Source organism: Peromyscus leucopus, chromosome 3 (genome assembly GCF_004664715.2).
Source record: "Peromyscus leucopus breed LL Stock chromosome 3, UCI_PerLeu_2.1, whole genome shotgun sequence".
In the NCBI taxonomy this organism is placed as follows: Eukaryota; Metazoa; Chordata; class Mammalia; order Rodentia; family Cricetidae; genus Peromyscus; species Peromyscus leucopus.
In genome coordinates this window covers 102,454,311-102,480,779 of record NC_051065.1, presented here as the reverse complement: position 1 = coordinate 102,480,779, position 26,469 = coordinate 102,454,311, and the positions used below count along the sequence as shown (strand labels likewise).

At 46.3% G+C, this 26,469-nt stretch overlaps 1 protein-coding gene across 1 annotated transcript in view; it reads right to left on the bottom strand.

Moving 5' to 3' along the window:
• The window catches only part of Antxr1 (ANTXR cell adhesion molecule 1), a 200,140-nt gene that overhangs the window by 127,653 nt on the left and 46,018 nt on the right, over positions 1-26,469 (bottom strand). The window contains 6 exon segments of the mRNA XM_028853686.2: positions 3,544-3,604; positions 15,264-15,344; positions 16,738-16,806; positions 19,452-19,531; positions 20,733-20,766; positions 21,350-21,431. Coding sequence (XP_028709519.1) covers positions 3,544-3,604; positions 15,264-15,344; positions 16,738-16,806; positions 19,452-19,531; positions 20,733-20,766; positions 21,350-21,431 — 407 coding nt within the window.

Genomic DNA, 26,469 nt, shown 5'->3' with positions numbered 1-26,469 from the left:
AAACACATAGTTTTGGGATGGTTTCCTATCATTCATTGGACTGGAAATAGAGACATTTGCATGTTTTTCCCTTGTTCCACTGTCAGTTTGGATTTTCCTTCCTAATAAATGCTTATTGCTCCATCTAAGAGACCTCAGACTATTCTGATTTTGTAACAAGGTCTGATGTAACTGGCGTGCGCTAGCGTGGTCGGGAAGGGTGGGACTGAATGTGAGATTCACACTTGAGAGCAGACAGGATGGCGACCTCTTTACCACCATCAACGCTCTGCTCTGTCGCACATAACATGTCTTGCTGTTCCTCCTTCTGTCTCAGGAACCACTGCTCTGCTTTCTAAGAAAGCAGCAGTTCGAATTTTCTAGAAATTCATGCGAATGGAGTCACACAACAAGCTGTTTTGCTTGGTTCTTTCATCAGTGTGATTAAGACTCGCCTGTAATTACTTTGAGGTTTACACAGGGTTTGTTTCAGGGATGAGTAATATTCCAACATAAAGAAAAATTAATTTTTTGTCCATTCACTTGCTCATGAATATGTGCGTGTTTTACAGCGCTGGGTCTATTAAAAATAGAGCTAGTATGAGCCAACAGTCTATTAATTTTGTCTGGTCATAGATTTCATTTTCCCTTTTATTTTGGGCAAATGTCTAGGGATGGCAAGGCTGGGTCATTCAGTTAGTGTATGTTTAATTTTTTAAGAAACTGTTTTTCACTGTGGCTTCCCATTTTGCATTTTCTTCGACAGTATGAGAGTTCTTCTTCCAATCAGAAATATCTTAAATTAAGGTGTGTGTGTGTGTCTAGAAGACCAGGAACTATTCCATTCAGAAGAGGGTCTAGCATCAGGCACAAGTGCTTTGCAAAACAACTGAGAAGATCAAGAAATGAAAACACTGTCTGAATTTGTCTGAATGAGTCTATTTCAAGCACCTGAATTTCAACAGCGAATGTGAAGGTGAAAATGATTTGCTTTTGTTGGACCTTCCCTAACCCATCAGAAGCAATGGTAAACAGTGGGCTACCTCAACTGCCTCTGAAACGCCTGGTGAGGGACTGAGTCTTGTAAGTGCTTGTAAGGACTTTAAATGCAGACCAGGTGTGATCCCAGTCAGTGCTTGCCTGGAGTCCTTGCTGATGGAGTACATGGTGAACTCTGAGTCTGAGGCCTGCTGAACTCAGCACAGTGTGTGTTTCCTAAACGGGAGTTCAGTTAGGTGGAGCCAGCCTATGGATGGGCCAACTTTCCTATGACACAGAGCCTGACACGCAAGGATGTTTAATAAGAACGTTTAAAGGCATCTGTGTTGGAAGGGGGCAAAGTGATTTAAGCAAGGGTGGCGTCAAAGCTGCCACACAGCAGGTGACTACTGTGTGCCTTGGAACAGGGACTGAGTCAGGACAAAGCAGCATGCTGAATGGCCACTGTATATCGGTCTGAGTGGGGGCGATAACAGAGAATGAAAAAGGACTACTGAATGGGAGGGAACGCGTGCACCTCTTATGGAAGTCACTCATTCCCAACCACGGTTATCCTGAGCAAATACAGCTCCACTGTCACTAGATGTGATTTTCCAAGATAGTATGAACACTGGAATCTTTAAGTGTTTTAGCATATTAACAATGACTGTATTTTAAAAACTGCAGTGTGGATAAAAAAGAGCATGTGACTGTCACTCCAAGCCTGCAGACTGGCAGCTTTCATCCTCAGAGCCTGGAGGCATTCTGCAAAGGCTCTGCTCCCTAGGTGCTTTGACTAGTGGCACATCCTTTAGTGACATGTCCTTTTATCCCCCTGCATCAATGAAATCAGGTTTTCCCTAACCCTGCTTGTATATGCAGCTGGCTATTTGAGGCCACATTCTACCATTAATACTTACCCTGTAAGGACCTTATTCTTCTCTGTACCCTGCTGCCTCACACAGTACCTGACACTGGACAACCCACCTAGAGAATCTGGCAGATCTCGTGGGCCCTACTACTTCTGTACCATATGCATTAAGTTTATGTATACAATTTCTAAATTGTCTCAAACACCTTGACAGTGTGTGAGGGAGACTTGGAATAATTTGTGGAGTCTAGAATTATTGAGGAGGGCCTTTTTTCTATTGTATAAATGGCTACTGCTTTTTAATTGTGTTTCATTCTAACTAAAAAGAACCTCTTATGGTTGTACGGAAGGAGTTAAAAAGGATCAAATAGAGAAAAGTCAATGGTATTGTGTTTTGAAGGAACACATAAATGAAGATACTCATCAAATTTTATTGATGGCCTATTTAGTGCCAGGTACTTTGCTAGGCAGGGGACCATGGAGAGAAATAAGATGCTGAGGGGAAGGAGCTAATGATTCTTGAGAATTAGAAACTGCCATCTGATGTATCACAAGGTTGTCACACATCCAAGATTGCAAAGCTAAAGCCTGGGTTTTCCTCATGCAGAAGATAATTGCACAATCAAGGGACTTCCTTGTCTTCTAATTAATTAAGTTCAGAATTATAAAAAACATATTGTATTCACACACAATGCACCAAGTTCAAGTACTCTGAATAGCCCACTCCTTTATGGGAAGCTCACAAAGCTCAGCGGTGACTGGCCTTGAAGTCAATGCAGTCTGATCCAGTTCAGGCTCTGCCCTGCACAGGCCCTTTACAAGGCCCGGGCATGAGTTCATGTGGTCATATCTCGACAAATTTCCTTCCCCTGTGCTTTTGATTTATTCATTTTATGTGTGTGTGTGTTTTGCCTGCATGTATGTGTGTGCACCATCTGTGTGTTGAGAGAGGCTAGAGACTCACAGTAGTGAATGACAAAAGATTCAGGGGGACAGGGACCCAAAGAGTCTGTCCTTGGACTCTAGCACCCAGCAATGTGCCTGGTCTGAAGCACGTTCAAAAGACTATTAATGAATGAAACAAGACTGATGCCTATGTATGTGAGGAATGCATTCTTGAACCTGTAGGCAGCCCATTACAATACAAAGCTGGGCAAAGCCCTGGTTTTCATCACTGGGAGATGATACTGTGACTCAAAGAAAAGGCTGCTCTCTAGAGATTTCCTCCATTGATGATAAACTGTAACAGACTTTACAGTGATGTCTGGAGTTCAGACCACCATTTTATAAGTCCCGGTAGATGAAACAATTAAGACAAATAAATATATCAAGTACACAGAATACTTAAGAGCAACATGTCAGGGGAGGCCTAGGGTTCACTGCGGCCCTCTGGTGTGATCTGTAGGGCTGTCACAGGCAGAGTGACATTGGGATCAGCCTTGCATCAAGGTGAGAATCCAGCATCTCTATACTTTCCTTGTGTTCATGTCCCAAGAGAAGGGGATTCTGACAGCTGATCTCAGGCTTTCCAGCAACTGACATGTTTCTCCTTTCTTTTTTTTTCCCCCACAGCAGATTTAATGAGCAATTTCTGATTGTTTTAAACACATCTGCACTTGTCCCACTTCTACCCCTTTACCCATGAAGCCAATATAGAGTGGAGCTGGAAATACCACCAACTCAATGAAAGCGATTAGCACTTAATTTCAATTTACCTCCTGCGCATATGGTAGACGGTTCAGCCGCTAGAATTTCGATGCAGGATTTCTTTAAAATCTAGGTGGAGAGGAAATAAAACAATCAATGATGGACTTGTTTTACTAAAAGAATAAAGACATTGCTCTCAGGTTGAAGGGCATTGGAGTACAGGAGAAACCATGGGTGACACATCACTGTCAATGCCACACATTGATGAGCCCAGCTGTGCCAGGTGCTGCTGAGTGTCCAAACTGACACAAGACCCCTTCATTCACTTGATCCTTCAGTATTTGTTTTAGGTTTTTATTTTTATTTTTTTTTTTATTGAACCTATTAGACAGGGGTCCTGTTTTGAATCAAGAGATCCAACGTGGCATTACAAATGTTATCTCTACAATTCCTTCCCTGGGGGAGATGTGAACATGTCAACAGTTGGTAGACGCCCCCACAAGAGGAAATCTCGAAGGAGGCCTAGCTGACGTTGGGAAGATGGTAGCAGTTTGGTTTGCAGGACAGTGCCTCCCGACAAAATGTGACTTTTATGTGACAGGGGCAGTCCTAGGTCAGAGGAAAGCTACAGGGGCAGCTGGTGGGGGCTAAGCCAGAGGGTTTGTGGGGAGCCAGCTGTGGGGAGCTATGCTAAGGGCTCCCTAGAAAAGGCAGCTGCGAATGGGACTGTGGCAGAGCACTGGGTCACCTGGGGTACAGCTGGGAAAGGAGGGAGCCCAGTGGACGTGCAGGGCACAGGAAGAATGAACGGCAGAGAGGAGGTTCGAGCACAGGTATGGCTGGAGAAAAATGGCGTGGCCCCCTCACCACGGACTTGGTGGTCACACTGCCCAGAGTTCTTTCATAGACAAAGTCTGGAAAGTTGCCCTGGCGTGCTTTGCAGGTTACACGCTTGCCTTACTCTTCAGGCGGACTCCTTGCCCTTGTTCAGATGGAGGGAACGTGTCCTCTAGCTGAGGTATGCTTCTCTCCATCATCTATGCATTCTACCCCTTGTTGAGTACTGACTAACATTTCAACCAAGCATTTTAAACAAGTAGGGGGCACTGAACTAATCTGCTAACCACTTGTGGTTGGGGCTTACTTACTATGAAATTTGAGAAGGCTCGGAGAGCCGAAATGTACCATTTCTGAACTTGTCAAAGGGTATTTGTTAAATCAGCTAATGATGTAATTAATAGAATTCAGTTTGTAAAAGATGGAAGTGTCTTTTAGAACTGGGAAATGCCCGTTCATCTGCATGGATGCTTACTTAGGTAAACTTCTTGTTCCAGCTCACACTTAGACAATCCACCCATCCCAATGTATGATCCAATAAAAAGGGCAACAAATTACAGTTCAGAGAATGGATTCAAGGGAAAATGGAAGAAAGATGGGGTGAGGAGTGAGTCAGGAAAGATGGGCAGGGAGCGACTTATCTCCTGTGAGCAGTGGAGGTAGCGCCAAGCCTGCAGGTAGTTAAGTGCAGAAGAAGTACTGAAGAACATCTCAATCCATGGAATGAAAACACACCAGTTTCTCAAGAAAGACAATATTTACCATTCCAGGGAGAAATCTGGGCGTCCTCAGAGAGCAGCAGGGTAAAAGGAAATGAACAGACAAGCTTAAGAAAAAATTTTTATCTGGAGAGCAGATGATGAAACAGCATAATTTACTTAGATGTGTTAGTAGTTACCAGTGTGACTTTTAACAGTAAAAGTCACTTAGATGTGTTAGTAGTTACCGGTGTGACTTTTAACAGTAAGAGTCACTTAGATGTGTTAGTAGTTACCAGTGTGACTTTTAGGAAACCCTAAAAGTTATGAAAAGCAGCATTCTTTCTTTGTCAATTTTATTTTCATTCATTCATTCATTCATTCATTCATTCATTCTCTTGTGTGCGTGTTCATGTGTGCACATGGGAGTCGTGAAGGGCCACAGGACAACAATGGGGATTGTTCCTCGGGCTCTGTCCACCTTCCTTTTGAGAGTCTCTCCTTTAGGCTGGCTAGCCAGTGACCTGCTTGTCTCTGTCGTCCCCCCCCCCCACACACACACCTAGGGCTGAGATTATTTACTTCTTTTTTGAAACTTGTGTTCTCAGGCTGGAACACAGGTCTTCAGGATGCAGAGCAAGCAAGCACTTTACCAAATGAGCCCTCTCCCAGCCCCTCAGCCTTAAAAAGGCACATTTCCTAGGCTCTTCTCCTAGTGCACCTTCGCAGAATTTTGGTAATTTGCCTTCCTATGACCCTATTTGTTTTCAGCTTCCTCTTGATTCTGCACCTGGGGGGTGGTCCCCTCAGCTTTAGCTTAATCAGATCCCTTCCCACCCCACACTGGTGTGGCCTCAGTGCCTCCCTCCTGCTAATCTGTCCCCACTACAACGACCATGGAATGTTCTGGATGTCACATCTCTCTCTTGTGCATCTCTGTTGGAGTTTAAGTCCCTACGTCCATGGCTCTGGACACTTTGTCTCAATGCTGAGTTCTTAACTCCCCTTTGTCCTCAGTCTGACTTGACATCAGGGACAACCCCAATGATACATCTGGGGAACAGGCATGTGGCTTCTCCATGTTTCCCCATCCTATGGTCCCTCTATCTTAGGCCTTTAGTAGTATCCTAGAACAAAATACTGTCTTCCTCAGGTGGCACCCTACCTGAATGTGATGACTACCCCTCTGTAGACTGCTTGTAGGCTCTCCTGCCTCCTGGGTCACTTTACAAGTCCTCAGGGACAGATCTCCAAACAGAGCACATGTAAGGAAATGGACCGAACTCATAGGGAGTGTCTCAGTCAACAGCGGCATCAGAACAGCAGAGCTGTGTTTCCATGTTTTGCAAAAATTCCTCAGATTTCCTCTAGAAAGTCGAATAAATCATTTAATCATTCACAACTGAAGATTTCAAAACAGTGTAAGAATAAAGCCGAGCTATTGGGTCTGTCTTTTTTCCATTTCCCAAAACAAGTACATGACACGTCTGCTCATGTAAGTTCCTGAGTTTCCATTGATATTTTTGAATCAATCCTAACATGTGACCAGGATTTGGTAAAAGAAATTTCCATGAATCTTTGACTATAGACACACTAACAGGGTCTGTCATGATATACACGTGCTGTATTATTTTCTTGAAGTGTCTGCAATTAGCTGATAACTCTGAGGAGCGTATAAAAGGCCAAAAAATGTCAGCCAAGTGCTGTGATTCAATCAAGTAAAAACACAGCTTTCCCAACCTTAATTTACAACATCTGGAAGGGACCATAACAGCCAGCAGAGTAAAATTCATCAGTGGGGATGCGTAGGGTTTGTCCAGGACCATAATAGCTCCTGCTAGTTTGAAATCTCTGGCTTCAAAAGGTAGGAAAATCCTAATGGTACCGGTGGGTCTTGGGGGTGGGGTGGCCCCTTGATTACAAGCCGCCCAGACTATATTGTCGTCAGTCTGCCTGAACTGAAGCCAACCGCAGCTCAGTTCAGAGACTGGGGACTCTGAAGGTAAGCAGCCAGAGGGCTCCCCTCCTGCACAGGCAGTGGTAGCCATGAAGGATGTATGGATATATGGTTAGGTCGAAACTCCCCAAAATGACAGTGTCACTAACTATGACCATCTGGGTTCAGCTCAGGCTGGACACGGGGATTGTTGGATGATAGATAAAAGTTCACATGTAGCATTCTTCAGAAACCAGTCAAATGGCTTGTGCCATGAAGACCCACTTCCTTTATCCCTTTTGACCTGGACAAATGGGGCATCTAGGCCCCTATTTACATGTACCCATTATGCATACCAAAGCCCCCCCCCCAGCTAGCTTCCTGGCTCTTCTTTCCTCCCCCACTCCTCCACTATGCTAGTTCCCAGGCCGTTGCAGTTTATGGGCTTCCCAAATGCTTTCCTTTATAACCTGCAAGACTTTTCCCTGATTTGTTTTTCTCTCTGTTCCTGGGAGACAGCCACGGCAGCTACAGGCTCCTCTAGATGCTCCTGGCTACTCTCTCTCTCCCGCCAGGCCGATAGCCATGCAGCTATCATATTTACAATAAACCTTTCTTTCTTTCTCCCATGGAGCCGTCCAGTTCGGTGGATCTGCAGCAGGATAACTTCCCATTGGCTAGCTGAATCTGTCCATTTCTCTAACACAAAAACTTAGCAATTTTCCTTAAGCTGTTTGCCTGGCTACTCTCCAGAAACAGTAGGATCCCTGCCAGCAAGTCCGGGTGACCTGAGCATGAAGAAATCTGTGTCTACCCACAATTCAGATCAGCTGCTCTCCTTCAAGGACTATCACACTTTATAAGTATGCTGGTTTCCAACAGGCTGCTGCCCTTCCAACTGTACGCTCTACATGGGTTAAGACTGGATCTGTTCTTACCCACCACTGTATTCACAAAGACTAACCTGGCACACAGTAGGGACTAAGTATTTATTAGACTGAAAAAGTGAATTCAAGGAACACTTTCTGTGTGCCCTGAATACAGCACCCTAGTCCTGTGCTCTGCTTTCTTTATCTGTATAATTCCTGGGCCTTCTGAATACAAGGCCCTTGTCTACACCACGGCTTACTAAGCACCTCCCAGTCTGGGACTGCCTTCCCAGGAGGACTGCTTTGCCATCTCCATCTCTGTAATGGATAATCTTCAAATCATAATGTTGTAGGTGGTTTGATCTAGGGTAGCTTGCTTTTAAAAGACCTTGCCGTCTTTGCTTGGGAAAACCCAGAGGTCTATGTTTAGAGGGTGGGACTCCGGCTTCCCCAGAAGGGTCATACAATGTCACAGCTGATGGCAGAAGGCATGTTGGATAAGCCTGGGACCCTTTGCTTTTAGAAAGATCCCAACAGCCTGGGCCATGCAACTGGTTCACTCATGTTTTCTAGATCATCCTGTGAGCTCAGACGATTCAATCTGTAATTTACAGTTAAATAATAACAAAGTCAGACACTATTCCTTGCCAAATTCCGCCCCACACTTTAAACCAATGGCCACACATCTGTTAACAACAGAAATGGGCCAGGTGGTGGTGGCTCACACCTTTAATCCCAGCACTCAGGAGGCAGAACCAGGTGGATCTCTGTGAGTTCGAGGCCAGCCTGGGCTACAGAGAGTTCCAGGAAAGGCGCAAAGCTACACAGAGAAACCCTGTCTTGAAAAAGAAAGAAAGAAAGAAAGAAAGAAAGAAAGAAAGAAAGAAAGAAGGAAGGAAGGAAGGAAGGAAGGAAGGAAGGAAGGAAAGAAAGAAAGAAACAAACAAACAAACAAACAAACAAACAACAACAACAACAAAAAAACCCCAAAATGGAAATGGGCCAAGGTCCATGTCAGCCTTTAAAATAAATGCTGAGTATTTCACATGCATCTTTCTGGGACACAGTGATTTTATTTGCTCTGATACTATATTCCAAATAAAGAAAGCATAAACTTGGACATGTGAAAGTTTTGGGATATATCCCCAGCCTGCATAAGCATGTCATTCTTTATAATTTGCATGGCCGGTGGTTGTCTGGTCTGAAGACAGACAGGGCAAGCTTGGGAAACTGAGGACACTGTTTGCTTTCCCACTAAACCATGTTCCCACTAAACCATGTTTTCAGGAGGAAAGCTCAGAGAGCTGTGACCACTGGATTCTCTGGTTTGCTCAGTAGGAGAACATTTTTACCCCCCACCTCCACCCCTTGGAGCACCACACTAGCATAACAAGCTTGCTTTTCAGAAGCCATTTTTCTATGAAATCACAGCTGCTGTTTCCTAGAGAGAGGGAACTGCAGGGCCAGGGAGGGAGCTGCAACTTTCTGAGAAGGCTCCGGTAGCCTCTGCAGCGGTGGGAATCTGTGTGACGTGGGGCTTTTTAATAAGCAGCATCAGAACAATAGCAGGAGTAATGCCTGGCCCCAAAGTCCACAGAACCTCACTGTAATTAGGGACTGCTGAGGCAAGTGATTTTTTTTTTAAAGACTTTCTGCTCTACTCCAGCAACTACAGTTTGACTCTATTTTTACTTCGTATTCCAGCCTGCCAGTATGAACAGAGCCGAGAATGCTCTTGTCTCTTGTGTCTTACAGCTGCAGTATTGGAAGTGAGGGTAGGGGAAGGGCTGAGGGTATTCTGCTCAGCTACAAAATGTCCATCTGTGGGTCAGTGTGGGTCTTCCATGGGTCACGAATGCCGTGCAGCCCTCTGGGCAGCTTTATAATGGGTAACTATGTAAGACCAGAAAGAGGACAGATGGGCAGCCTCCGGGGCCCCACAATTCCACATCTGTGGAGGGAGGGGCTGCTTTATGGTAGGGAAAAGATCCAAGAGAGGCTCCCAGAATGGCTGCTACTGGGGTCCCGGGAGGGGCGATATCAGGCTGCAGGAGACACCTGGACAGTCTCCAGGAAGGGACTCCACAGTGCCTTGGGGTTGAGACGGGAGCTGGATGGGGCCCCAAAAGGGAGGTGGTTCTGAAGATGAGAAACGAGCTGGCTTAAGGAAAGGCTACTGCTGTGGAGATGCTCGCTCTGCAAAGTGGTTTGAGCTCCGTGAAGCAGGACCTGGGGACTGCAGGGCTGCACTGTGGACTCTGAGAGAAACCCTTAGTTCCTGGTCAGGGCTTGGAAGGCAAACTCTTCCTCTTGTCATGGTTTGCTAGGCTCCAGGCCAGAATTTGGGGGGGGGGGTTAACATCTCTTCTGCCTTCCTATGAACAGAAGGGAGAAATCAGCACAGGATCTGGTTGCCATAAATAAAAATAAGTTTAAATATACTTATGGGGCAGATGTGTCCCCAGTTTGCTGATCCTACAGATTTCCCAAGAGGAGGTTCCTGCCAACGTTTGCTCAACACTCGTTTACTGTTGATCAAACACACACAGGCCATATGCGCTGACTCAAGTGCCCATTAATAGGAAGTCAGGCACACTCTTAAACATCGATTGGAGGGGAACCTCTGGGGTGCAGATGGCAAGGAACCAGTGGCTGGGCTCCCATTCCCATAACCAGACACTGCCCTCAACCGCAGTAAGTGGGGACAGCTGGGGACAAGAGAGCACGGTAATTGGGCCAAGCGTCAGGAAGCAAAGCTGCCAGCCCATTTCAGCGTTATCTGAACCCAGCCCTCACGCACCTTCCGGTGTCACTGCCCACAGGATTTCTGCAAAGGCAAACTGAGCATGGTCAGATCATTGCATCACAGTTTCACTGGAAAGTCAGGGTAAATTCAAGCGGTGGTCAGTGGAAATTCCCCAATGAACCACAGCGGGAGAAGAGCATGGAGTGGGCGCTTCCTTTAGAATGTACCGTCATCTTCTGAAATAGCAAGCGGGAACAGGGTGAAGGTGGGTCTTGCCTAGGTGTGAGGCTTCCTCTCCACCTGAACGGCCCCGCTCTGCCGTCTTCAGGACATGGGAATCTTATAACTTTGGGACTTTTAAACACACTGAATAGAAGTAACAGCTCATGTCTTCAGCCGTATCATCCAAATGTGCCTGACCTCAGAAGCTACGCAGCGTTGCGGCTGTCTAAAACCCACGGAAGAAATAATAGCTTCGGAGGAATGCCTGCCTGAAGGACCCCAAAGTCTAATTGTCCAACTGTCCCCATCTCATGAGCCACCGAACACCAGTTGACCTTATGGAGGTACTTCTAACCCAGTGGTACAAGGCAAAGGACTCCCCACCCACCAAGATTGGGACACGTGGATTCTGTTACCTTTCTGTAACCATGTGAGCTGTGTTGAGACATTTCCTGTGTTTGGTCTTCAAAGTCTCCCTCTCTGAAATGGAGCTGTTTCTGGCTTACACAGCTCAGCAGAGCTGGGGGATCATTCTCCTGAGTATGCTGATCATTCAGCATCTCCTGAATTGCTCCTCACTTGCTGATATGTATGGTCCTGGTCAATTTACCAAACCTTTCCAACCACACAACATCCAATTTATTGAATGGTTCCAGTGAGGGTCGAATGACAGGATCAGCCCGGTGACTGCACAGAGTGGCTTTTATTTTTACTTTCTTAAAGTCACAGAGAGAGGAAGAGCTGTGCGCTCCCCCTGCCCACGAGCTCTGTCACCATGGGAATATTACCTGGGCGTCAGCTTCCTCATCTGCAAATGGCAACCAAGCACGTTCTGTATGGCAATGGTAGGGTTTTAAAATGGAGTAATATTAAGTGAGGAAAAGAGGCATTTGTTAAAGTATTGTTTACTCCAACTGCTGACCTCCACCTGCCCTTTCTCTCCCATAGATGGACCCAACAGAGTCTGCAACTCGGGCAGGTAAGTACTTCCTGTAAGTATTAGGAAGCTTGAAGGGTGTTGAAATGACCAAATCAGGCATCAGAGGACCTGGGGATGACTGTCACCTGGGCAAAGAGTTCCTGGGCATCCAGTGTCTACTCTGCTTCCCTAGATGGGGAAGGTGGGGCTTCTGGAGACACCATTGGGTTCAAGTTCCCTGGCCCGCTATATGAGCACCAGGTATGGCAGTTTGTCCAATCTGCCTGTGGATCCCTGGCCTGGCCTGTAACTCAGGATAAGAGGTGATTCTCCAGAGAGCAGTTATAAAGGGCCCCTGGGGAGCTCAACAGCCAGTGACATCTCTTCTTCCTCATCCAGGCACAGACCTTGTCGTCTGAGTAGTCGTCTCCCAGGGGATTGTGGGTAAGATGCCACCATGACTTCCTTTCCCAAGCCTTGGGAAATGGCTGCTCTGTTTCCAGCCTCTGCACACGGCTATCTTAGAGCAAGCATCACGGCCTTCAAGGCTGCCTGCTGCTTCATCTCATCCGCCAACCTCTACCTTACACATCGCCCGGCCCCATCTCAGGACTGTGTGCTTGGCAGTTCCAAGCCTGCACGTCAAGGACAGCTACATTTCACCTTCCAGGTTACCTTCTTAAAGGAGCCTGGATCACTGCCGCCCACTTCAATATTGACCTGAGGCATATGCTATTTCTTCATTACCATTTGTTACAATTTAGCTTCATATTTTGCTTGTTTTTTATGGGTCTCTCCCATCAATATCCTGCCTTGTTGGGACAGGGTCACTTTCTGCTTCATGTATAACTAAATGGTCAATATAAGAGGTTTCCAATCAGCATTTTCTTTTCTTTTTTTGGTAGGAGACAATGCTCCAGGGCTTCACAAATGCCAGGCTGGCACTTGTGAGCCCCCTGGCCTCTCAGTGAGCATTTGATTGATGAATCAGTATTAGCCCTTGCACCTTTATTTGGGGCTCAAAAATGCAGAAACCTTTGTGACCTGTTTGAGCCATCAGAAGCTGCTCTGAAATCTTATTTTAGATAATTAAGTCCAGTCCTATTTTATTACAAGAAGAGATCTAGCCACAGGCTGGCAATGGGAATGAGCGGGAGTGGATGCCTCGGGTCGGGGAAATGATGGCTTTTGTTTCTGATACTGGCAAAGGAACAGAACCCACCTCTTAAAAGCAGGCAGCCAGCTCTTAGGCCATAATTATTTCTGTCTGACTTGAGAAGGATGAGCCCTGCCATACTTGTCTCTTTCTGTGTCTAAGCAAACCAGTTCACAACAGCCATAAACATGGGTTTCCAGTCCTGGCAAGATCAAAACCAACTTAACTCCCAGATAAAAGCGTCTAAGAACGCCGCCATGCAGTTCAAGTTTGGAGACTGAGGTCCACAATGGGGACACTGTCCTGCTAGAACTTGTAACACACTCTTGGAACTATTTCAGTTTGGGGCTGGGAGCAGTTTTACAAACACCTTGGCTCACATTGAGTTCGGGTGAGCTGTTAATGCTGAAATATTCAAGGACAAGACTGATTCACACAGATAAAAGTACCAATTATTTGTGTAAGAACTGACTCTTGAAGGACCCTGGGCATGGGTCTTTCTCAAAGCTTCCTGAGAGGTTTAACAGGGAAAGGAATGCTGTCCTGTCCAGAAGCTGTCCTGGTGTGGGTCTCTGATTGGGCCACTGTCTCTGGTGTCTCCATGCTCCTACATACATGCATGGACAGAGAGGAGCTCAAAGACCCCAACATGAAGAACTGATGTGGTAACGGGGATGCTAATTACCTGTTTGATCAGTGCACATTGTATGTCTGTACTGAGACATCACATGTCTACAGTTGTGTGTCTGTACTGAGACATCACATGTCTACAGTTGTGTGTCTGTATTGAGACATCACATGTCTACAGTTGTGTGTCTGTACTGAGACATCACATGTCTACAGTTGTGTGTCTGTACTGAGACACTGCATCTCTGTGGCCATCCCACACGGAGTGTGCCTGTTCTCCTGTGATATCAGAAACCAAGCAGGGCTGGGCTTGGTTAGAACTCAGCAAATAGATCGGGCCATCTTACCTTAGACCCTAGAAATGTACAATTATTACATGCTAATTTAAACTAAAATAAAAAGTGTTTCGGTGACCCCACCCACTGCCTACAAGTGCAGTTAAAACCCTTTGAGGCTTTCACAGATTTGGTCCAGGCCAATGTGCTGGCGTATCGTCCATCACCCTGGAAGCCACCCACAGTCAGCTCTGTCATCAACACCCCCTGGATATCTCCCCTCTTCTCCAGCCTCTGGGAAGGAGGTTGAAATCAAGCTACTTCTCTTCTGTGTCACCGACCTCCTTCAGGGTTTTTCAGCAATCCAGGCCAACCCACCTCCTCAAGAACTGCCCCTCCCGCACAGCTCCCACAGCATCCAGCTCAACGCGAATTCTGCTGCTGATGTCTCGTGGTGCTAGGCTGCTGTTTGATGGGGTGCTTTAGCTCTGGTCTTATATTACCAAGCATGCCACAGTGACCCCAGAAATGTTTACACACATGCACAGAGTTGACAGGACAGTTAGAAGGAACTGGTTCTGCTTCCACCATGTGAGTTCTCTGGGGATTGAACTCAGGTAGTCAGGTTTGGCAGCAACCACCTTTACCTACTGAGCCATCCTGCTGGCCCATCCCGACATGCAGGAAGTCCCTCCCTTGTGGATTAATAGCTGTGTCTGACATCCCTTCATTTTCCTAATTCTTCCTACTTTTTCAGTAGAGTAGATCTGCACATATTTAAGACAGGCATTCCAGCCTGTTTTTATAATTTTTTTTTTTATAATCCTCAAAACTTCTGCTTATAGACATCAATGTTCTGAAAGCATTCCTGGTGCACAGGGTCTGGGATCCACCTTGGCTGATTGTAGTGGAGTGTTTGGGAATGATCTCAGAGCTGACTGGAACCTCAAGTGAAACTCTTACCTGACTTTTGCTTTCTAAGTGTTTAATCTGTAATTTATGAGTTAGATGCTTTTTACAAAACAGGGTGTCATGTCTCTGGGAGCAGTTCTGTTTAGTCATGGCTGGGTAGGCTGGGAATCAGCCAAGTGCAGACTCTGAGAGCAGAGACTGCCTGTGGTTTGGCTTGCTACCAGGGCAGGGTCCTCTTCAACTTGTAGGATGGAGTTGGCAGAAGAGAAAGAAAAGAAATGTATTTGAAAGGCTGCAGGCAGACCTAGGACATAGTAGACAAAAAGATATGTGAAGGAATGTTCTCTCAAGCAGAGAAACAACAGACCGTGCATGGCAGGGGAGGGAAGAGGGTTCAGGGAGAGAGGGGGGGTGAGGAGAGGGGAGAGGGGAGAGGGAGAGGGTTCAGGGAGAGGGAGAGGAGGGGGAGAGGGAGAGGGAGAAGGAGAGGGAGAGGGGAGGGGAAAGGGAGAGGGGGAGGGAGGGGGAGGGGAGAGGGAGAGAGATCATTCTTAACTGCAGATTGGCCTTTCAGAAGAAGCCTGTACTCACTGAGTGGATGATGCCTTGAAGGGCCTGGAAGCCATCATTCACAGGAAACACATGGTCCTTACTGTCTGCAATCCGAGCCAGCTGAGAACAGACAGACACACAAACACGTACAGAGATGTGTCAGGCGTGGACGTGGGAGACTCAGGGAAGTCACTATTGTACTGCATGGGGTTGGGGTACCTATGTCAGAACCCAGAGGAATCTGGAGCCTTCACCAGGCTCAGGGCCTCCTCACTGACGGCCCTCGGCAGTGACGGACTGACCAGGGACCCCCTGCAGCAGGCTGAGGGTGGCAGCAGCACAGCATTTGTTTGAATTTTTTCATTCTTGGGAGCAGAGGCAAGACTGCTCAGCTGGATGAACACTCGACTTGTGGGGGTGATGTATTTGTAGATTTGGGGGCCACCGGCTTGTTTCCCACCCAAATATCTGCTGGTGATTTTATCTAAATCAAACAGACTTGAATCCTCTCAAAGCAACTTCAGAACCAAATTCAGACATTCTTGTGGCAGCAGGCTGGTGAAAGGGGTCCCACCTTTCACCCCAAATGCCACAAGGGATGGGCCCATTGCTTTCTCTGCTTCAGGAAGCAGGAGACGGAAGACAAGGAGCACTGACCAGGGACCCTCAACATTCACAGTTCTGGAACTGCCACAGAGGCCATTCCAGTGTTAAAATAGTTGTTCATTGTTTTTAGTGACTGCAAAAGTAACATACTCATCATAAAAAACTTAGGAAAAATATAAAAGTTAAAATGAAAGATAAACAAGGTCTGTTCATAAGAGATCTCGACCTATGTATCTGTAGTTTGTTCTTATTGACAATTGGGTATGTATAGACTATTGGGTGTGTGTAGACTGTCGGGTATGTATAGACTGTTGTACTTTTTCAATGCAAATACTTGTGCATTTGTTCTAAAAGTGGGCAGGTACTGTTCTCACTGCTTTGCAATCCTATTTTATTCACTCAGTAACTTATTGAGAATACTGTGCCACTGTAACAAAAGCAACAATGAGCCACATGGATGAAGTCTTATTTAGGATGTTAGCAGGTTTCTACTTCTGGGCACACTTCTCCAACTATTCCTACATTTTTGTACTAAAAAGACGTATTACATTTTTAATAAGCAAAAAAAGAACATCTGTCACTTGAAAAAGAAGATTGTACTTGTCAAATTAAAAATTTTAGAAAGTTTTCTAAATGAATTGAGACCCGTGTTGACACCTTGGTGACTTAATGTTACCTAGAAAGTTAAACAAAAGAGATGTGTCCTGGGTGGTCTGTGCTAGGACCCCAGAAACCTCAAAAGATGATGTCAAATTCTCCATATAGTTCAGTTTCTTCTTGCTTAGCTTCCCAGAGAAACATGCTATTGAGGAGTATGTATTCCACAGATGCCCCTCTACGCTGAATGAACTTGTCCATCACTCCTGAGCTCAGCACATTCCAAACAGGAGGGGATCCAGGCTCATACCTGAGTTTCATTGAAATCCTTCACACCAACACAGTAAACGATGGCACCAAGGTCTCGGGATCTGTTAGCCTGTGTGAGGAGACAAAGGAGATTAAAGAGAGAGGGAGAAGCAGGTATCTCCCTCTTGTTCAAGACTGCTGGCAACCATGAAGTGTTTCCTGAGCACCTGCTCTGTGGCAGATGACACGGTGAAGCAGTCTCGACCCCAAACCCTAGTGACCCTCAAAGGCTTATGTTAAAGCGTGTGGACCAGAGGGCAGTGGTTAGCTTAGGGGACACCCACCAAAGCAGACTTCAGTGACAGACCGCTCTGGAAGGATGTGGGAGGAAGGAGAATGACAGGGACAGATAAACCTCATGACACACCCAGAAAAAATGTCCACCTTTGCTGTAAGTAGAATTTATCGGCATACTTTCTTTTGGGGGTGGGTGACAACACAGTATGACAAAAGCATGTGGCCTTTGGCACCAGATATCCCTGGGTGGATGCTTGGCTTCACTGTAAAGTGTCTGGGGAATTAACTGTGGTCATCTGTGCAGAGCTCACTGGTACTGTGATGCTCCTATACTCAGCATCTTTATGAACCAGACCTTTCTACTGCCATGGAGCAAAGCAGCTTGATGGTGGGTAAGTCCATATTTGAATAGGTCGCCAGGATCTTTTCTACACTGAGAAGGCAACATACAGAGAAATACCCAGGTTTGGGCTTAATGTTACATTTGACTTACTAAAGGTATTTTGATTTGCTTTGGTATTTGTTTTCCAGATTTCCTGTGTTTCAGGCTAGAACACAGGAACTCCTTGGCACATGGAGCAGGCGCTCAATATGTACGAAGTGCCCAATATACGCACCCTGATTTGAGTTGTAATTTCTCCCTTTAGGCGAAGTCAACCCCACTTGTTGCCCACACTGACTTGAGAAGGGACAGCACAGGTCTTTTCCTCTTTGTGTTGGAAATATTTCCTGCTGCGTTCAGAATACAATGAACCTAGAGACACAGTCTAGCCCTCACCTCATCTCCATCAACTCCAGGACGCCTCTCCTCCAGACAGGCCTTCTGGGGAGTCATGGAGAAGGGAGGGTTCATGGTCTTTGTATCTTCTCTGGGAATGCTTTCTTCTGTTGGCATCGGGGCGCTGAGCGCTTTCCAAGTCTGTATGTGCCATACCTAAAATTGCTTCCAGCTAACGTCTACTCTAAGCCCCTCATGCTCATCATTCGTTTTATTTCAATTCTTTCCTTATTAGGGCTTTTACTTTATTTGACAGCTATTCGGTGCCTAAATAAGCTGCTTCACATTCCATCACATAGTGTTAAGTTTAGATACGGAAACGTATCCCTCCCCAGATTCTCAGGGCTGCTGTCATGTTAGCTTGCGTTTCCCATGCCAAGCCTGCGCTCATGGAAAAGCAAGAAAGGAAGGCGTTTCATGGAAGAGCCCCGCAACTGTGCCTCGTCTCTCGTGTGTCTCTAGAGCGTAGCCAAGTCCAAGCTCAGAATGAGCAAACACACTCCTTCACACTTGTGGATGGAGTTCAATGTAAACTAAACAGTGGTCAAAAGACCCAGGGAATTGCCATGCTGCCATTTATGTCTCCAGCTCCTGCCCCACCCCCTCTTTGTATCTCTGTCCTTCCTTGTGAATTTCTGCCTCGGCCTGAGCGAGCCTGTGTCTGTAATAAGACTTCAGTCTATCTGTGGGCTCGTCCACCAGGACCTAGGCCACCTACCAGTGACCACACCTCTGAAGAAAAATAACTTCCTCTCCAAACAGTCATCAACTGCCAATGGCTCCTGAGCTAGGGGGTGAGGCCTTGGGAGTCCCTCCTCTTGGGGAATAATTTTTGAAAGCATAAAGAAATGGAAAGGAGGTTTGGAAAGATGGCTCACCAGTTAAGAGTGTGCTATGCTCTTCCAGAGGACCCCGATCTGATTCCCAACACCCACATCAGACAGCTCACAACCAGATGGGACTCCAGCTCCAAGGGCATTCAATGTCTTTGGCCTCTGAGTGCTCCCCACCTCTACACAGCTCCGTTTCCTGGACGGAGAATCTGTTTTGTTTTGCTTTTGTTGTTGTTGTTGCTTGTTTGTTTGTTTGTTTTTCAAGGCAGGGTTTCTCTTTGTAGCACTGGCTGTCCAGAATCTCACTCTGTAGCCCAGGCTGGCCTCGAACTCACAGAGAACTGCCTGCCTCTGCCTCCCAACTGCTAGGATTAAAGGCGTGCACCACCACTGCCCGGCTGGACTGAGAATCTGAATGTCACCCTGGCTGACTGGCTCTTATGTACCTCAAGAAGCCCTTTCTCCTCTATTGTTTTAGTAGGACATATGAGGGAAAAAGGAAGAAAACTGGTACCAAAGACCATGATCTTATTTAAAACTGATATATGACACTTTTTAAGCTGCTAAAGTAATACAGTACCTTCAATAAAGGCACAGTAGATGTTTTTTGAAAGGAGGAAAACATTTGCCATGTGTGAGACATGAAAATTCACTTTAAGATGAATTATTATGATTATTTTTACATATGAAACACTCCCATTCAGGTTTTTACCAAGAATGACTATTGTTTTGCCTGAATACAGAGCGGGGTCAGGTCAGATAAAGGCCCTGGTCTCCTCGCACATGTCAGGTACACGCTACACACTCTAGCTCTGAGCTGCATGCCCGGTTCCCTTTCCACACCGAGACACAGTGGCTGCTACTCACCTCCCTCTCTGAGTAGAAGAAGAGATCTTCATGCAGTTCTCCATCTGTCAGTGCGATGATGACACTCGCTGTCCTGTATCCTGTTCAAAAACAGCAGAGACCCCTCACTTGTCCTGTACCCCAGGACACCCCCACAGAGGCACCCTCACTTGTCCTGTACCCCAGGACACCCCCACAGAGACCCCTCACTTGTCATGTACTCCAGGACACCCCCCACTCATCCCTAAGATTTTATTTTTTATAAGTTCGATCACTGAACATGAACACAGTGAGAATTGCCGATCTTGTTTTGGGGTGTGGAAGTGACTCCAGCATGAGTTTTGTGGGGTCAGACTTCTGGATTTCTCAGCCTCATCTCAACACATAGGCCGACCCAGTGCCATGGCTGCTGAACCAGCAATCATGGCAAACAGCTCCAATGACCAACGGTCACCAGGCCTGGGGTGAATTCTGCACTTGGACTGCATTGGTCCTTCTTGAATGCCATAGCTGACCACATACACCATACTTGGAAGACTGTTTGCCAAAACATAATATTTATCAGAATTAACTAGCTGCCCAGAAGTGTTACAGCTGTTGGCAAAATCATCTGGGATTCTTCCAATGTTATTTAGATTTCCAGTAATAGCACTTATAATTGATTTTGCTCGGCAAGTTTGGGCCTACCCTATTTGTAGCAGTTTAATTACAATCAAACAGGAAGTGGTTATTAGGAGGGAAGTCCCTACAGTTATAGGGAATCTCATCGAAGAGACAAGTGTGACATACTGGAATGCTCTCCATGAGGGAGACGAATAGTAACCAGAATATGATAATTTTATATTTCTCTTTCTGAGGACTTTATTAAGCATTCTTCATGCATTTACAGTTAAGTGAAGGGACATTTAAGTCACACTTGATCTAAATACCAGATTCAACCACAGGAACTCAGAGAGAGACAAGACAATTAAATCTGACACAAAAATCCAAGACTTTACTAGTCCATCCAAGTATTTATAAATTTAATGAATTCATCATACAAAACTATTCATGTAAATTACAGACTGCAGCCATAATGGGATCTTAATTGTTATTATATAATGTTTCCTGGCACAGCATGGTAGAATTTGACTTGATATAAGCCACCTTTCTAGGCTCGCCTCCATATTCCTTATGATAAAATGAATGTACAGGATTTATGGACCATGTCACACATGTACTTTGAAGTATAAAATGTCTCTTTCAGAAACAAACACGGAGAGATGAGACCCTTCGTAGTGTGGCTTTATGTGACAATCTTACCTTGACTGTTTTCATAGTAAATCTGCTCACTGGCCTGAAAAACACACGGAGAAGTCATTAGACCGTTAGCCACACAGCACCACGTGCCAGTCTAGTAGCATGCATGGAGGTCTGAGGAGCTGCTGCTCGTCCCCAGCCAGGGCTGTCTCTAGTCTTCATGTGACTTGCCCAGGTCTCACTCAAAATGCCAGTGCTGATATTCAGGTAAAGTGATTCTCACGCTTGAGTCAGCTAACTGTTAACATGGGTGGAGATCTTCTCAGAGTCTTGGAAAGATTTCCCTTAAAGCCAAAGGTACTGAAATTCCATCTTGGCCATTGCGGCTGCCAGCCACGAAGACATTTTGGGAACTGAGGGGACTTGTGTGTGGCACAGTTCCTGAGTGACATCTAAGTACCAGCTAACATACCCTTTGGGGGTATCAGTTAAGGAGGAAAATGCATTCCCTTAGTGCATTTGAAGGTAGTTGTCAGTGAGCTGATGGGGAAACTGTGCTCTCTTATCACTGGGCATTATTAGTCCCCTTAACACACACGCTTCATCTCACCAGCCATCTCTACGCTGATATTTCAATGTGATGCTTTACACCAGAGAGTTTAAAACTGTCTTGAAATTACCCTTTCAAATCCTTCATGCATGTAAGTGTCTCCTCCTGGCAGAACTTTCTGGAGTTCTTCTAGGCCTTGTCGGATCTGTTCCCTGAAACACAAAAGTATCTTGTTAGCCTCATGAGACTATTTTCACCTTGCTGGTAACAGTTATACACACCAGTTTGCTTTCCATGTGTGTGCTGTGTTGCTCCAAAAGCTCCCCAGACCCACAGTGGGCAAATCTTTGTGTTACATTATCCACCCGGGGTCAGCCACAGCTAGAGTAGGATCTCCACTTGCTTTTAAGATTTCCCTCTTTGGTAATGTGACCAAGCTTTCTTTCTACATTGGAAATGAGCCTTAAAACGTTCCTGCTCCTAATGGGACACACAGCCACACAGGTGAAGATGCAAATGGCTTATGTGAGCCAGAGAGTGATGAGCACCAAGGAACCAGTAGAAAGCAGGGAAAGGCCACCCTAGGGATGAAGCTGGGAGGAATCCAAGCAAACGATGCCAAAGGAAACCGTGCCAAAGGAAACAGCGCAGTCAGCTTCGAAAGCAAAAAAACACATGGGATCCATACTTTCCATACAAGCAGGATCCGTTGGTGGCTGACGCCTGTGTGCTGTTCCTCTGTTTGGGCAAGGAGAAGGTGGGGCCAGGAAGAGGAAGTGGGACAGAGGATGGGAGAGAGCTGGAGTGGCATCTGGAGCCATGTGGACTCTTGCAGACTACTCTCTCTGGAGGGTGAGATGCCCACATATATGTTCCTAGCTCTGCAGTAGCACTATGCCGGAGAAAGAGCCTTCAAGTTGGAAGAGACTAACATTCCTGGGGAACATGGTACACCAAGCCCATCTCAAAGATGCTGATTTTGCCTCCCGATAACCTCTCAATGTGGGTGCTATTGTCCCTGTATCAGAGAGATAAAACTTGGGCAAGAGAGAGATGCTGCCTTGCACACACCGCTAGGAGCTCTCCATAGACAGGCTCTGCTGAGTCCCGAAGACATGATGTCCCCAGGCACTCAAGCCTTGTAATGGCCCTTCAGTTCCACAGCTAAGGACACTGAATCCACAAAAGCCCAGGAACCTGTCCAAGGTCTCCTAACTAGCCAGTGGCAGGGATGAGACTGGATTCTAGAGGTCCTATTGTTAGCTGCGCTGACAAGCTGTTTCTTGAAAGGCTAAGCCAATGAATGAAACACCACCTGTTTATCCCAGCAGTTGTTTGGGTCGAAATTCTAATGAAAAACACTAATCCTGCATGAAAATTGGTGTGACAGGAGGCCTGGTTGGGATTGGGCGGGGGACACCAGGCTGTTGGAACACTTTGATGACATGGGTCCCCGCTGTTACGCTTTCAGGTGGACTACTCAACACCATGTCACTTACACACTGGGAAAGGTGCAGACTTCTGATGGTTGCCTCATCAGAACCCAGCGGCCCACGGTGGCCTCAAGAACTGGAGGCCTGCCTGGATCACTGTCTGCCTCATCGGCCAACTGTGCTGGTTTACCTCCCCAAATATCTGGAAATGGATCCACACCCAACCCAGAGAGCAGGAGGGGCTGCACCACCATCTGACCTCGAAAAGGCCTCTGGGATAGCACCTGCCCCTCAACCTCCACTTCCACTCACTCTGGGGAAGGCTGCCAGAGTCTTAAATGAAGAGCAAATCATACCATTCTTGCCTCTGCTCGAGATCCTCCCATAACAAGTCACCGTACACGAGGTACCTCCCTGTGGCTTTGAGACAGCTTCAGGGGTGGCCACTGCCTCCCTGGCCGACCTCACCTTTCACTGTCTGCTCCCACTGGCCCAGTCTTAGCTGCACTGGTCTTCTCGGGCTCCTGGCTTTGAGAGGCCCTCGGCGTCAGCAACCCCTATAGCCTGACCCTTTCATGGGCCAGTCTGTTTGAGTCCCTGCTCTGTCTTCTAGGTCTTGTGACTGGAACTGAAGAGACTTTCAGGAGACTCTTGTGAAGTGCGTGAGGAACAGGCACCACCTCTGTCAGTCGTCCCAGGAAGACAGGAGCCTCCCTTGGCCATGTGGAGGAAGGCCAGGCTGAGGTGGGCTCCGTCACCGGCCCTAGGACAGGTCTGGGCCCTTGCAGTGGATGGAAGCCATTCTGTGTGCTGTGGTTCTTCCACCACTTCCAATATGTCAACATTCTATCAAAAGGCACAATTCCAACTGTGTTGTTTGATGAGAAAGAAAAAAATAATAATACATGCTTTGGTAAAAGAGATAAAGACAAGAATGGCATGCCCCAACAAGGCCACAGGAGGTGCAGGGATGGGGCAGGTACCAGTCACCACCTGGCAGAACTCTGTCCTGTGGATTGGCAGTTCATGAGTTCCCAGCCATAGAGGTGGGGATGGGAAGTCAGAGTTTGTTCCTGAGCATACAGAGATAGCAGCCCCAGGGTCCTTCAGAATAGCTGGGAGGAGGGGCATCCTTGGGGACAAAGACTATTCTCTGAAAATTGGATTGGGTGCTGAAATCTAAATAAAATCTAAATATACAATCCTAAAATACACAAACAGAAAATATCCTGGGAGTCTAAAGCAACGTTGAATAAACAAAGCAATGCTGGAGGACCTATAATAACGAGAACTGGCTAATGGGGTTGTATCAAACTAAAAATCTTCACAGCAAAGGAAACGACCAAACAAAGAGAAAGCCTAAGAGTGGGAGAAGAGGTTAATATCTAGAATCTGTGAAGAACAGCAACAAGAAAACACCAAAGAATGAATAATTCATTCAACAAACAGGCAAACGACCTTTACAAATGAAGAAATATGGAAGACCAAGACATACTCAAAAAAATGTCCAACACCCCCAGCCACTGGGAAAGCACAAATGACATTACATTGAGATTCCATCTCACCACAGCTAGAATAGTTATTTCCCAAGAAAATCACCAATGCCAGTGAGCACGTGGGGCAAGAGGAGCCATTCTCCACCACAGTGGGACTTTAACTGCTGAAGCCGCCATGGAAGTCAGAACAAAGTTCCCCCCAAACCTGACAAGAACTGCCAATGATGCCAGTGACAAAGCTACCCCACTCCTGGGTAACCCCCGAAGGGATCCAGTCGGCCTGCAAAGGGATACGTGCACAGCCACGCCTATGGCTGCCCCATTCATGATATGCGGGAGAGGGAACCAGTCCAGACGTCCGCCAAGAGATGGATGTGCACAGAAGATGTGGTACATACATGCAACTACGTAAAGAACAGCTACCATGACCAAGAAAATGGGCAGAAATAGACATTATAACGGTAAGTGAAATAAGATAAATATTGCATGTGTTCCCTCCTATGTGGAAGCTGGAGGAGGAGAAAGTTGGACACAGTACAATGTGGGGGTGTTAGGGCTGTGGAAGAGGATAAGGGGGGGGGTAGGAAAATCAGAAAGCACAATAGAGAGGACATAATGACTAAGGCGTGTTACATGCAAGTAAGAAAATGTCCTGACGAAACTCGTTACTTTAAACTTAAAATTAAATGTGATCTTGTTCCTTGGTCATGGACTAGTAAAGCCTGGAATATTCTTGGTAGCACTAAAACTGGAATAGTATGTTAACACCGAGCTTTAAAAAGAAAGCTTAAAAAATAGCATGCTGGGGGTGTGGAGAAGGTTCCTTGGCTTTACCGTGTTTCTCTTCTGCCAAATAAAGTATGGGAACGGGGGAAATTTTCTCCTAAGCCCATTTCTTTTCCTTTACAAAGATTTTCTTGAGCTAGTGCTCTCAGCATCTCTGTCTGTCTGTCTGTCTGTGTCTCTCTGTCTCTGTCTCTGTCTCTCTGTGTCTCTGTGTCTCTGTGTCTCTCTCTCTCCTTCTCTCCCTTTGTCTCTAGGAACTTCCCTGATATACCAGCTTTTTAGCTGGTCACCTGTTTTGTTATCTACCTCACTGCCCTGTGCCCCTTCTCTACGTACCCACAACATCTAGAAATCTGAGAAGAGACAGTGGCCTGGGAATGGCGGGCCTGTTCTGACACTGGGAAGGCTGGCACTAAGGGGCCGAGTCCTTATGTCTTCTGGGAAAACCAAGGAGTAGGGAGCCAGACCTTTATAGGATGATGAGCTCTCTGGAAATTCAATTATCAGTGCAACATTAACTTCCTGGGAAACGAGAGGCTGGGACTCCTACATAAGAGGCTGTTATTAAAATGTCCTGTTTCCCTCGGTGGTTTCTCTGTCTGCCAGTGTTCCCACTTAGAAGCTGGGGATTTTCGAGCCACACATCTCGTGTTCCTTTTGCAACACATAACACTTGATGATGGGTGTAGCACGGGCAGCTGTGAGATGAGTGAGTCCAACTTCTGTGCATCACCCATCCACACATCGACATGTTGGTGTTGATGCCTAGCAAATCCATGCATGCAGCAGAATGGTGATCTGCAGGGTGGTGCTGGGAAAAATCAGTCACAGGGCCCCGTGGACTTGGGGATGACTTTCTGGGGTCGTAGTCATGCTGCAACATTTTGATAATGTTTGCTGATGAAAGCATTGAAGGAACAGCACACATAAGCACATCAGGACGCACTTCCCATGTCTCCCCTGGGAAATCCTCCCCAGGGTTATGCTATGTCCATCATATTTTTTGTCCTGTAAAAATAACCTCCACCACACAGAGACAACCCAACATGAGGTCTGCACTGTCAATGTCGTGGCTCCCTATGAAGGAGCGTCTGTAGAACTGGACTTTTCCCAAATGCTCCATCGCTGTTGGCTCTGGGACCTCACTTACCCAGCAATGCTCTCAACATTTCCAGGGCCTGTGGCTGCAGCATGGCAAAGAGACCCACACAGGTCAGAACATCCTGCAGTTACTCCGCACCATCGAGTTATAAAGTAATGGTAATAACTTGCTTATAATGCACAAGATCATGGCTTCTTCAGGCATCTATGGAGGGTTGGTCAAGATGATGAATGATGAAGAGCTTGCTTGAGAAAGGCTTTTCCAGTCTTACTGAGCTCATTTCTAGAAAGGACAGTATCCCCTTTGTTTTCTCTTATCTCCAAAGCAAGATCCTCTTTTCATTACTGATAATAACTGTAAGTTATATTTTCTCTCCACTCTCAAAAACCAGTCTCATCAAACGTTTATCAGTTCATTCTTTTAAAATTCTCAA